Consider the following 13,943-nt stretch of genomic DNA (forward strand, 5'->3'; position numbering starts at 1 on the left):
GGTGAAGAGTCTCACCAAACTACATGGAATTTGTAACTAAACTATTTCATATTGATAATTAAACCTGTATGAAAAAAAATTTCTTGTGTGAAAAATAGTTCTTCAGTTTGATTTCTGAGCAGTAAGGGACCAGTCAGCCCCTTCTGAAGAATTACTTTTTCTTGTAGCTCATTTAAATAATCTAAAAGGTGTATGGGAAATATTATTTTAATCACTTGTTCTAATTAAATTTTTTAAAATAATTTCCTGTTTACAGAAGCTGTCACTGGACAAGTTTTTATCGGTTTTTTCTTCCATTTTTTTAAATTATGTTACATTTTATCACATTTCTGGATTTTTATTTTGTAAACTTCCATTACCCTCCCTGCTGTGCTGTACGTTTCTTAGAAACTCTTTTAAATGGATAACTAAGTACACAGTTAAAAAACTGAGAAACCTGCTAAGGTTATTTAGTCTAAACTATATGCCCTGTTAATGTAGGAATATATCACTTCAGCTTTTCAAATGGTGCAAACAGTGTAACTGTTACCAATGGTTATGAAATCTGGTTTCAATACAAACACATTAATTTTTGTGAGCCTGGTAGCTCTGCCAGTATTTGGCTGTACAGATTAAAATCCTGAGCTTGAGGACTTTTGACAGTACTTTAGAAAAACTTGTACAAACAGTTCTGCCAGTCTTAGGGCAAAGCTTGAACTGGTTGGGTGGGAAAGAGAATCACGAAAGCCTGTGCAAAGAAGAGGCAAATTTCTTATGTGATGGAAGAGTTCATTTTTAGGGGGAGCAAGTGCAATTTCTTAGAATCCTTCGCTGGCTTTGAATGAACCATGGTGTACTTCTGAAACAGGGGGCAAGATGTCCATAATTTTCCTCTTTTTTTCTTTGTGGATAGTGATGATATAATAATAATTTCTCAGTATCATCTGTTGGCAGAAGACTATGCTAAGTGAAGACTATTTACTAAATAAATCAGTATTTTCCAAACTTGATGGTGACTTGTGAGATACTATCCAGCATACTTTGATATATATAACACATATATGCATTTTATACATGCTGTTGATAAAAACCTACAGAATTCATTTCTCCTCTGTGCAGGCTTCGAGGTTATTGATATTCCTGTTGGAAACAAACAGACAAAGAATGTGAGTTGGCTTTTTCAGCAGGCTGGACTCTGCTTTGCCTGAGGGTATTCCCCTGCCCCTTTAATGTGCTGCAGAAACTCCACCTCAAGATCTGCTCTTTTCTGTCATTGTCAGCGTTCTCAGTGCTGCTAGGATTGCTTCTCAAACTACAATACAAAGCTCACAAGGAAAAAAGCACAAGAGCCTTAAGATCCAGAGTGATTGCTGAGCCAAGCCCACTAAACTGAGAAGTTTGATCTTGTTAGAATATTTGGGTGTACTAGGAGTCATAGAGTGCAGAAGTGTAGTACTGCTCAGTCTGAGAATTACTTAAGAAGCCAAAAATACCGCAGTTGAAGAATAATTCACTTCCTTGCAGAAGTTTTGGTTGGTTTTAGAGCACTCTATTTTAACACAGTGAAAATTAAGTGCTCACTGGAGGAAGATGCACTGTTGAGATTGTAGCCATATAAATATGTGTTAGAACTTAAAACTGGTTGCCTAAGTGCCTTATACCTTCTTTGTTTGGACTGCTCAAGGAGCCTGGACGTTTTGGAGTATTTTGTGAAATTTTCGGTTGTGTTATTCTTCCGTGTGGCCCTCAGCAAACCTTGCCTCTTATCAAAACACAGCACCTGTTGACTTTAAATTACTTGGGAGCAGCAACTTTCATTAACCAGTTTGGTAGTAAGTGAACCTCTGGTTCTCTGATGCTTCCAGGAGTTATGAGAAGATGCATCTACTCAAAAGCAGCTTTAATCAAACAAATGTCTTGTTTTCTTTTAATGTTACAGAAAATCGTTGGTGCTCGGGGGACAAAACAGTTCAGTTGTGCTTCTCGTAGTTTCCTGTTCAGCTACTCAACAGCTTTTGTTGTCTGGGTGCACTGTGGGTTGGCCTCTTAATCAAAGTAAGGATGTTTTATGTCATTTTGGCAAAAACATTATAGAGTAGAAATCTCATAACAGGTTTGACGATGTGCAGTTTAGGCTGCTGGTATAGTTATTCTTTCTTGTCCTTTGTTATGAATCTGTTCTAGATTTCTGTTTAATATTTGTATCAAAAATACTATTTTTATTTCATAATTTCAAGTTGGCCACCTATCTAAAAGGTTTTTGTTGAGCTGTCTTTTTGGGAGCTTTTTAAATGTCACGTGTCTGACTTGGCTTTACAATACAGTGTTCAACTTCATGGAAGATTGGCAGAATTGCTATGTATTGGGTATCCAAAGTAGTTTAAGTTGATCATAATGTTAAGTCTCTGCCATAAGCATATATATTGCATAAGATAAATGCTACAGAAGAACTACCCCTGTAGAAAGCTGCTGGAAAGGTATTTTGCATTGAAGACATTCAGTAAAACTAAGAAAAAAGCAGGAGCATTTGCAGTGCAAACAGCTTCCCTTTCTTTCCAGTCCCAGTGCTGTAATACCAAGTGTTCTGTGTTGAATTTCTGGCCTAGGATGCAACTTCAGCTGCAAAATATTTCTTCTTTGTCACAGTGGTAAGGGTATTCACCTGAGAGGGGAAGGATGGCATTTGGCATTTCTTAATGCAGAAAAAGTGGTTTTCTTACTTTCTGGTCATCTGGTTTAACCACTTTTGAGCTATAAAATAAAGTCATATTTTTCTCTTTGATACTGTGTTTTTTGTTATTATTTTCCACAGGCTTTTTTTCAAAGAAGGGGCTGTTCTTTGCTTTTGCAAGAAAATGGTTACAAGCTTATTTCTGGCAAGATTCAGGGTTATTTGAGAGAGTAGCTGTCCCAAGATCTGGATGTCTGGATTTCAGAAATGGAAATTACTGGAAGCAGTGTTTCTTGTGGTAGTCCTAGATGATTTCCTGTCAAGAGTCTGCCTCCTTAAGTCTGCCCGGAGTTATGGAGGGCAGAGTTTCACCTTTCTGGTTGAGTTACCATGTAGGCAGCACTGAGCAGATGCTCCTGTCCCACCTCACTCCACATCAGCTTCTCCTTGTTGCTCTTGTCAAATCTAGTGTCCTCTTCCCTGTGGTGTTTTAGTCTAGTGGTCTCTTCTCTGGATGATCGGGTGAAATTCTCATGCATGGAAAAGGAGTGAAAAAACCTTCTGAATCAGTTACCTCGATGGTTACCAAGTTCATTTAGGGGAAGTGCTAAAAACTCTTGGTTGGCAGGACTGTCGTCTACAAGGTCTCAACAGAGTAAAGGAACGGGTTTTGTGTCAGCCTCTAGATTTATGAAAAAGTATTTAAATTTCAATGAGAGGAAGTGTAAACTTTAGAAAGAAAGAGTCTACTAAGACATAATTTTGTTTTTAAATAGAAATTTTGTGTTAGAATCTCATTGCTAATGCTGCAATGAGAAATGGACTGAAATGTGCTGGTATGTTGTATCTAGAGCCTGTAGAAGAAGATGAGAATTTTCTGTTGGTGTGTTAAGGGAGAAGAAATCATGAATGCTTATGCCATTCTACTTACTTACCTGCAGTATGTGAGGAACTCTTTTACCTAAAGACAGCTCAGTGTGTAATATCTCTTTGTGTGTAATTTTGGGGCCCTGTGGAATGATCTGCTGTGTTCTGGAAGTTTGAAGCCATTGTCCAACCGTGGGCAGGGACACCTTCTGTTAGACCAGGTTGCTGAGATCCCTGTCCAGCCTGGCCTTGAGCAGTTCCAGGGATGAGGCATTGATGTAATCAAACAGAACCAGAAAAAAAACCTTGTAAATGTTGAGCAGTATGTTCCCCAGGCCTCTTTTGGACTTATGAATTATTCTGTATAACAGGGTATGAATAAAAATAGGAAAAGGGGGTGGGTTAATGTTGCGAATTTGTTTTAAAAAGTATTAAAATGTTTATTTCTGGAACCTATGAGTTAAGTTAATGCTGATATTGAGTTAGAGAAAATAAAACTCCTTAGTAATACAGGTAATCCCAACCAAAGTTTCTCCTTTGGGGAAAGGGCATGTCTTTGTACATAGGAGATCCAGCTGGGTGGCATTCTGGATGTTTTCTGCTGCTGCTGTAATGATAGGGCTGGGTTAGTGTTGAAGAAAGGCATGGAGATACTGGTGCTGCCTGTGCTTTCTCCAGTTTGTAAACGATCTGTGAAACAGAAATTTGTGCTATGGGGCAAGATCTTGTGGGCTGTTGTTTCTGGTGGAAAAAAGGACTGTATTTTTTTCTTGCTGCTGGTTAGCAATAGATAACGCTAACTTAAATTTTAATTTTTTAAGAAGGAGGCCGGTGTGCAAAATTAATGCTCATTGTGCTAAAATATATTTACAGTTTCATAAAACTTCAGTTTCTTATAATGCTCTTGGGACAGCTTAGAGGAAAAAAGGAGTTAGCTGTGCTCTTACCCTGATTCTTGGATTGTCTTTTCTCAGAGATGGGGAAGGAGGGGTGGTCATGGTTTTGGACTTCCCTGAATTGGGAAAAATAAGCATTTCTTATTAGATCTTGTAACACCAGAAAAACACAAACAAATAAAACCACCACCGCTGAAAGTTAAAACCAACAAAAAAACTCAAACAACAAACCCCAAACAATCCACCCAAAAACCACTGCAACCAAAAAAAATGATGCCTCTTTCAAGCTTGGTTGTTATCTAACAGGGATTTGGGTAGTGTTTATGGTAAATATAATTTGGGGAGCTTTACCTGCATATTTGTTTAGAGATCATTAGATCAAAACTACATATTGAGACAGAAGTACCTAAATTGATACTGGTTTGTCATTGAAGCTGAAGTGCATGACCTCAGCACAAAAAGTGGCCCAGCTAGGTAAGATAATCAGCTCTGTCAGCAATCTAGAAGAAGTTATGTTTTCAGAAACTGTAGTATTCAAATTCAGAAGTCTTCAAGGTTTGATTTTCTAATTTTTCTTTTGAAGTAATTGCTCTTGTACTGCTATATTTTCTGTGTGCATGCACAAATATTTGATTATCCCTTAGAGCTAATAAAAGTTTTGCATTAAATATGAATCTGTTTTTTAAAACACTAATTTGAAGAAAAATTTTAGCGTTTTTAAGGCTATGTTAAAATCTGCTTTCAGTTTTTAAAAAACAAATCAACCTAATTAAGTGTCAGCATTACTGGAATAAACTTAGTGTGCTGATGTGCCTACCCCATAATTCAGTCTGAAATTAAATTTGCTCTTCAGTATCTCAATGAAATTGTTGGAAAGTTATTTCAGACTCCATCTTAACTAAAATATTGTTCTTCTTGAGGGAATATTTGAGCTATTAAATTTCTTTGTTAAAAGCAGAGAGACAGTCTCAGAAGTTAATGGCTTAGAATGATTGAGGCAATAACAATAGTTTGAGAGTAAATTTTTGAGAATGGAGTATCTATTGGCCACTTTTCCAATCCTAAGAAAGAGTTGTTTGTGCCAGAATGTTGAAAGCACCAGATTGTTTCTTTGCCTAGTATTTGAGCATCTATTGAAAAGTGTTAGGTATGTGTTATCAGCTGTGTGGAATAACATCAGTTTGGTTTATTGGCTGGTGTAAACAGATGGATTTACTGGTGAAAGTAACTCCTCAAGAGAGTGGTGTAGGGAGGGAAATTCATTTTACTTTGAACTTGAATAACTGCCTGCTGGATGTCACTATTGGGGGAGAAGAGAAGGGAAAGAAAGAACTCTGAATTTCCTTATTTTATTTGTTTTTCTAAACTTATCCTGGCTTTGAAAATTCCTTATGGAAACCATTTTCTCAGAAAAGAATGAGCCCAGTGCATTGTGTTTGTGCCATGGAAAAAGGAGGTGGTTTGTTGCAGCAGCAACTCTTCTTTAGTAAAAATCCTTTCATATTTACAACAATTAAAAAAAAACAAAGCAAACACCAACCTGTGGTGAAGGAAAAATGTGATTTCCTGGAAGAAAACATGAGGAATTGTGATAATGCACTCAGTTACTAGATTTTAAAAGCAACACATTTCTAGTAGGTTTTGTGACCTGCCATGTGAGCTTTTCTTTGTTTGCTGCCAGGTGTATTCAGTAACAGTGTGCAACAGTTCCTCTCCTTTCTAAAGGATTTTATATGGCCAGATCTTTAATTTCACCTCTTTCTTTCACATTCATTGCAAAGGTGCTATTGGCTACCGTTCCTATAATGAGCAATATCTGTACAGATATGTGAAGATTAAATTGTTTAAGTCTCTTGGAATTTCTTGCATGTTATTATATTAGCAGGGTACATTAAATTGGTCACTAACTGTATCTGGTAATGAAATCCAGACTTATGTAGAGACTGAATGGGGAATCACATTTTTTGTGTGCTTTCAATATGCAGAAATCTTCAGGAATACTGAAAACTCTTAACTTTTGTAAAGATATTTGACTAATGGATTTTTCTTTTGATTTTTCCTCTGCAGGTTCGATCTGTGGATGAGATGAATCATGAGTTTCAAGCTCTTGCCCTAGAATCTCGGGGAATGGGAGAGGTAATTACTGAGGGCTGAAAAACCAGTTAGTGGTTTGGAATTGTTGGTACAGTTTAAGAAGTCTAAATAATACAACGTGAAGCAAAGAGCTTGTCTTAAGAACAAGTTAATCGTTTCTGTCTTAGGTGAAGGGAAACTAATTACATTAAAAGAATGTTGGGATTGTTATTGACTGGTTCTGCTGTTCTATGTCATTCTTCTTAGATGAGTGATAGTTCTAGGGAACTGAAAGGGTTAGTTTTTGTAAGAGTGTACAATTCTATGAAAGGAGGCATGTTTTCAGTCTCACTCTATCTAAGCTAGTGGAACTTGCTACTCCTGAGAAGCCAGGGAAACTGGGATTTGGAAAATAGATTTGGCTCCAGAAAAATGAACTGGCATACCCAGCAGAAATGTGTGGTAATTTACTATTTTTTCACTGGTAATTACTTCTTAAAAGATTTTAACTAGGCTGAAGAGTGCTGTTATGTAATTTAGCTGGAGGGAAGAAGGAATATTTCTTTTGACTGATTTGATTTGTTTGGGTTTTTTTAAGTCAGTTTACTTTAAGGTTGGGGTAAGGAATTTCAGAACGTGCAGGATGACTTGGCTCCTTCAAGAGCAGTTCCCTGAACTGTTTAGAAGGTAATTGACAAGTATTAGAATTATTTGCCTGACAGGAACCTGGTAAAGAAACTCATGTTGAACTAAGATTTCAAATGTGGATCCTTTAGTCTTGCTGGGTATTTACCTAATTCAATTGATGGTTGAACCAGTGACAATATTGCAGCCTAACTTTCTTAAAATGATGGTAGGAGTCTTTATGGAAGCCATAATTACTGATGAAAAATAAATGCTGTGCTCTAGTTGCTAAGTGTTTCTGAGCTGACACATGGGCATTCCTGCTTGATTTTCTTTATTTTAATGAAGCATTCAAGCTATCACTTGGCTTTTCAGCAATTTTTGCTTCATCCAGAGTTGTCTTTGCACCATCCCCCATTTGAAAAAAATAATAGATGGAGCCCTGTTCTTTAGAAAGCTGAGTAGCCACACTGCTCCCCTCCCAGTTCTTAAAGCTCCTTTTGAAAAGTAAAAGTGTTAGTGAAGTATCTGTGATAGTACCAACAGTGTGATAGAGTGGATGGGTGAAATTCATGGTTGTATTTGGTCTTTTGACACCCACAAAGTACTGTAAAAAGATTGAAAGCCGTAAAAAGTGAGAGTGAAGGATGGCACAAATGCCTGGGAATCAATTACAATATATATGACTGTTCATACCAGTCTTTATTTTAGGTTATCTCAGATGGAGGGAGGTATTTCTGCATGATTAGGATTCTGTTGGTTTGTTTTCATGGCATTCAGTGGATCTATAAAGATGTTTAAAAAAACTGCACACAAAGAGTCAGAGTTTTGGTACAGTACTGCAGCATCAGAAATTGATACTAAATTGTGACCCTGCACTCACCAGGTTATTTTGTCTTTTGTTTCAATAGTGTCTTCCAGGTATCTTGAGGTAATACAGGTTCACATAGCTAGGTTGACTTACTCAGTAATTTTCTTGATGTATTGCACAACAGTAAAGTAGCTCTGGGATACATTCCATGGCTATTTTAATCTTCCTTTTGATTATAGCCTTCTGGAATATTAAAGGAAACGTCCTTATAAAGTAAGCTGGAATTGGTGGAGGCTCCTACATGCTCTCCTCTATATGCTTTGAAAGGTGTCAAAGAGAGGTCAAGTCAAGTGGACTGTTTCTAGCTATTGGGAAATTATGTTCCTTGTTTTCTCTGTCTGCCAGGATTTTTCTCTGAACTGAAATTTTTTTTTTTTTTCATAATTCTAATCCTTACTGATACTTTTCTTCGCAACTGGGTATCGATACCTAACTGTTAAATCTGTTGCAGACATCTTTCTCTAAATGTGTTTCACAATTTTAGCTTGGGTAAATTGTTACATTTGTTATTCACAGCTGATGCTTCTGGCTCCAGCTCCCAAAATCTATGGTGACCTGTAAGGTCACTTCATATTCTGAAGAAATAAGAACACATGGTGTTGTTCCTCTCTAGGCATCTGTTTGCTGTATCAGGGCAAGCCAGAATGGTCTGCAGGACTTTAGTGTGACCCACTACAGCCGCACAAAACTTAGTGCCAAACAGCACAGAAAACTAAATCTTCTTTTGATAATGTCTGTTGGTTTAACTTACAGGATCGAAGCACACAGAGTTCATTTAAGGAACAAAGTATTCATTTCCAGTGTCAAAACTTCTTTTAGAGAAATTCAGCTGAGATGTTCTTTGAGCTCTGTAGGAATAGATAAAGATCTTAAAGATAATTTTAAAAAATAATTTTAAGATCATTCGAGAGTCAGTAATGGAAACTGTGCAGTTTCATGTCAGAGAGCTGGTTAAGAGACAGCGTTAGCATAACTGCTTGTTATTATTTGTGTGTAGTAAAGGGCTTTGTTGGGTTTGTCTGGCAAACACCTAACAGGGATCAGTGCTGGTACTGAAAAGGACACATTTAGTGTACTTTTGGGAGAGTAGTAGTAGTAAGAAATACTACAACCTACTCCATTATTTTTACTTATAATTGGATGTATCTTTGTAAAGTTTGTGTTTTATTACACTAAATGCAGGAAATTTTGGGGAAAACACGTGCTAGCAGAGTAAAGCACAATGATTTTAACTATCTGTATTGATTTGAGATGACTTCTAGATGAAGTCTTTTTTGGTAGAACTAATCAAACACATTGTTTTTCCTGTCTGTTTCATTTTTCTGAAAAGTACTTATTTTATTTGACTTGCAGAATTAAAAGAATTGACAACTGATAGGGTTGTTTATTTGACAATTCAAGAGCTAATACCTTCATTTAAAAAGAGCGTAGTGCATGTCATACCCATCTGTCAAAATAAATAATAAATGTAAATCAGTGGCTCTCAGGGAGTCGCAGTATTGTTAACTTTGTAAAATTGCGTTTATTTAAATATTTGAGGGACTTTGTTTTATAGAAAGTTTGTGAAAATCATTTCAGTAAATCTGTTTAATCTTCATAGTTTAAATTTAGCCTCTCAGTATGGATCATGCATTATGTTTTGTGTTAAAGATACTTTATATTCTTTGTCTACCAAAGTACGACTGAAAGCAGTTGAATTTGTCTGTTTGAAATTTGAGTGTAAGTAGTTTAAAAAAAAAAGGCAAACCTCAAAAACCCCAAAACAAACCTTAAAAAGCCCACACAAACAACAACAGCAGCAAAATCCCCCCCACCAACAACTTGTACTTTTGCAGTGAGTGTTACTGCTTCTTTCTCCCAGGGGACAGTTTTCCCTCTCATACAAATCACATCAATGAGTTTTTATATCAAAACCAGTATTGCAGTGTGTTCTGCTCTAAATTTGCTTATTTCTTAACACTGACTTGTCTGGACATACCTGTCTGATAGTAGAATTTACTAATTTCTGGGTGAGCATAGTTCAGGTAATTCTCATTTTATGGCACTTGAGATATTACTAGATCTGTTTTATTCTGACAGGGTTGTGTGAGGTGGTGACACCTTCACTTAGGTGTTTCAAAGCTCTCAGCTGGACACATATTTGAAATTGGCTTAGACAGCATTTAAAATAGAACATGATTCCCAAAAGCAAGATTTTGTAGATAACATTAAATGCTTGCTTCCTGTTCTACCACTCTCCTACAAAATGAAAATTAAGCAGTATTGCAAGCCTGTTACAAATAGAAAGCTAAAAAAATGTGTATATTCCATAGGCTGATCTAGATTTTGTAATCTTTTGCTTTTAGCTGAAAAGCAGCTGTAAGGTTCCATTAATCTATTTCTCTGCCTTCAGATGGCTAACTTCAGCCCTTAAATTTGAGGTAAACTTATATCCTGCTGCTCACAAATTGTTTGGTTGACACCTGGTGGTGATTGTCCAATGCATTTGGGAGTGGGCATCTCTGTCAGGGCAGATCACAACAGTACAGCACTTCCTGCAAGCATAACATTCTCCTGTGGTTTTATTGAGCTTTGGCTGTTGATCATCTTCCAACCTGAATCCTTCTCTGTTAATGAATTTCTGGAAGGAACCCAGGGATTTGAGTTTAACCAGTCAGACACCTTCATTTCTGGTGAGAGCTCTGGGCAGCACAGAAAACCAGCAATCCTCAATTTGTCCAGAGGAGCTCTTATCACCTCTGTTGCACTGTTAGTGCTGGAGGCTGCAATCTTATCCACCTCCTCTTGAGGCTGTTTTCACAAGCGCTTTCAGTGTCATACTAAGAAATATCTATATTATATACTGACTCCTGTTACTAGATTCATCAAGGCTCATACTAACCAGCTGTGAAGTTCAGAAGAGTTTTTAGTCACTTAAGTTACAGAAGAAGCAAATTTCCAGAATGTACACATTTATTGCAGACAGCTTCATCTGATTACGTTTGGTTTTTTTTAATTTCACAAAATTTAAAATTCTAAGTAAAGCATTACATTATGCAGAATCTGTTGGAATGTGCAGCTTTCTTCTTCCCTGCATATTGCAAGTTGTTTTCACTTTCCTTTCTGTTGATGTACCTTGTAAAGTACCTATCCTGTCTAAGAATACAGTTTTTTAGTTATGTGTAAGGAAAATATGACATGTAGGGTTTGTCAGTTGTACTGTTTCTGATGGGAAAAGATACAGGAATAAACTAGTAAAATCAGAGCAAAAAGGATGCTAGTATTTGAGGAATTCTTGTTTGTGTGGCGCTTCTGTCGTGTCACACTAAGTGTTGCTGCTGTTGAAGACAGTACAAGAAGTGATACTGATCTAACATGACACTTTCTGTTTTACAAGTAGGAATGAAAAAAACCATACATCTAAATAACAGTGTTGGTATGTGGAACTTCACATATGAATGTCACAGATTTTTAACAGCCCTATGGTCTAAAGGAGCTGACTTGCTACCATATGCATTAGTCACTTTCTAAAATTTGGAACATGATGCATTTCCAAGGGAAGAGAACTTCACAATGAACTGCAGCTCTTTCTGGTTATCACAGTATTGGTTAACAGCCAAACTTCTGAGTCTTTGGCAGGAAGGCACTGTTAGTTAAAGCTTCTGAGAAGACTATCTTGACTTAACACAGGGATTAATTTGATTTGCTTTTTTCACAGCTGCTTCTATATTCTGTATTTCTTCCTCATAACTTCAGAATTTCAATACTGTTGGAGTTACTTTAGCAATTCCTTTTTTACAACAAAAGAGGCAGAGCAAATTTTTACAAGGGCAGATAGGGGTAGAATGAGGGAAAGTGGTTTTAAATTAAAAGGAGATTTTTGATTAGATATAAGGAAGTAATTCTTTGCTGTGTGGGTGGTGAGGCACTGGAACAGGCTGCACAGAGAAGCTCTGGCTGCCCTATCCATGGAAGTGTTCAAGACCAGGTCAGATGAGGCCCTGAGTAACCTGCTTCAGTAAGTGGCAATCCTGCCCATGGCAAGGAAGTTGGAATTAGATGATCTTTAAGATCCTTCCCAACCCAAACCATTCTGTGATGTAAAACTAATTACTTGCATATCCTCTTAATATCCTCTTGCTATTTTTGCCCATCTATAAGCATATTTCAGTAAAACAATAATCTTCTTTTTTAACAGCTTTTACCTGCCAAAAAGTTTTGGGAACCTGATGATTCAGCAAAAGATGGACAAAAAGGGATATTCCTTGGTGACGAGTGGAGAGAGACTGCATGGGGAACTCCTCGTAAGTGATTGTTGTACTGAAAATCAGTCATGATTATTGAATGGTATTCAAAACAAATTTTGTAACTGAATCTTAAATTTTATTTTCCTTTCATTTTAGTTGTGAAAATGTAAACTGCATGGTGATTGTATTTCAATAGCACTTTTTGAAAGTTTGATTTGGAATTTTTTTTTAATGTTTTGTTTTCATACTTCTGTTATGATGAAATGCAGAAACATTACAAGCTGTATTTTAAAAAATACTATAGTTTTATTTATTTGTTTGTTTTTAACAGACCATTCTATGTCCCAGCCTATTATGGTACAGAGAAAGCCTGGACAGGGTTTTCATGGAAACAGTGAAGTAAATGCTGTATTGTCTCCACGATCAGAAAGTGGTGGCCTTGGAGTGAGCATGGTAGAATATGTGTTAAGTTCCTCTCCAGCTGATAAATTGGATTCCCGGTTTAGGAAAGGAGCTTTTGTAAGTAATACAGTGTGTTAAGCTTGCCTGGTTACCTGCTATGGTCTTTGTTACATGGTTATATTTTCAGTTCTCTTTGTCTGTTTTTAATTTTTAACTCTTTAGAAGGAAGTAGTTGCTATCTGTCTGTCTTCCTTGGTTGGAGGGGGCAGAAGAGGGAAGTGGTTTGGGAATTTTAACTGAATAGCTGTCTTAAAGTGCTTTCCTAAAAACCTTATTTAAAGGTAGGGGAAAGACTGCAAATTGCTTAATTTATAATGTGTGATGAGCCTTATTCTAGATCTTCTATGTTTTCATGTGGGTTTGTTTTGTAACTGGATGTTTTAATTGTATAATATAAACTTTTCTCTAATTCAAAGTGTTACTGCTTTAACAGCACCGCTATAGTTAAGGTTGAGTTAGCTCTTCCATTATAAATCTTGGCATTCCTTTTCACATTTTGGCAGTTATTAATTGCATGTGGTTGAAACTTGATGATCAAGTGACCCACCAGATGCAATTTCATTGACAGCAAACTGTTTGTGTTGTTTACGTGCACTGTAGTGTAGAATTAGGTCACCTTGTGGTGCTCCTATTGTGTTCTGTTCAATATTCAGAATCAAACAGATTCTTTTTCCTCAGGGCACTAGAGATGCTGAAACAGATGGACCTGAGAAAGGAGATCAGAAAGGCAAGGCTTCTCCATTTGAGGAGGACAAAAACAGAGATCTTAAACAAGATGATGAGGATGTTACTAAAATAAATGGCAGAGGTTTGCCAAATGGAATGGATGCCGATTGCAAAGATTTTAAGTAAGCTTTTAACTGTTTCTCAAGAAGACAAGCATGTCTCTTAAGGGCATTATTACAGTTCTGGTTTGTGTGTCAGCTTTAAACATTACCCAGCTGCAGACTGATTCTTCCCCTCTCAAGTCCTCCCTTTCCCACCGTGCCACATGTTTCTTAGGATGTCATTAATGTGTGTGTCACTTCTCATGAGACAAATTCATCTTAACATAGTAACTATTAAAAGTAAATGGGTACCTTCTGAATGTGGTGCATTAAAGAGGGATGAAAACTTTAACCCTTTTAATGTCAAACTAAATTTCTTTCTCTCTCTGCTTCTTTTTAATGCTCTTTTGCATCTGAGTGTTGTAGAGAGTAAGTCCTACAGAATTTTAACTTTCCTTCTGATTTTGCTAGTGGATACCACAGCCTAACACAACTAATCCTTTCCCC

The 13,943-nt window shown here is 36.8% G+C and overlaps 1 protein-coding gene across 8 annotated transcripts in view; it reads left to right on the plus strand.

The window, feature by feature from the left end:
- The window catches only part of PUM2 (pumilio RNA binding family member 2), a 68,433-nt gene that overhangs the window by 16,549 nt on the left and 37,941 nt on the right, over window positions 1–13,943 (plus strand). For all 8 annotated transcript variants that reach the window (XM_059469717.1, XM_059469713.1, XM_059469715.1 and 5 more), the window contains exons 2-5: window positions 6,481–6,549; window positions 12,159–12,264; window positions 12,539–12,726; window positions 13,348–13,517. In XM_059469717.1, the coding sequence (XP_059325700.1) occupies window positions 6,499–6,549; window positions 12,159–12,264; window positions 12,539–12,726; window positions 13,348–13,517 (515 nt within the window). In that variant the 5' untranslated portion in view covers window positions 6,481–6,498. The remainder of the gene's footprint in view (window positions 1–6,480; window positions 6,550–12,158; window positions 12,265–12,538; window positions 12,727–13,347; window positions 13,518–13,943) is intronic.

Source organism: Ammospiza nelsoni, chromosome 3, assembly GCF_027579445.1.
Source record: "Ammospiza nelsoni isolate bAmmNel1 chromosome 3, bAmmNel1.pri, whole genome shotgun sequence".
In the NCBI taxonomy this organism is placed as follows: Eukaryota; Metazoa; Chordata; class Aves; order Passeriformes; family Passerellidae; genus Ammospiza; species Ammospiza nelsoni.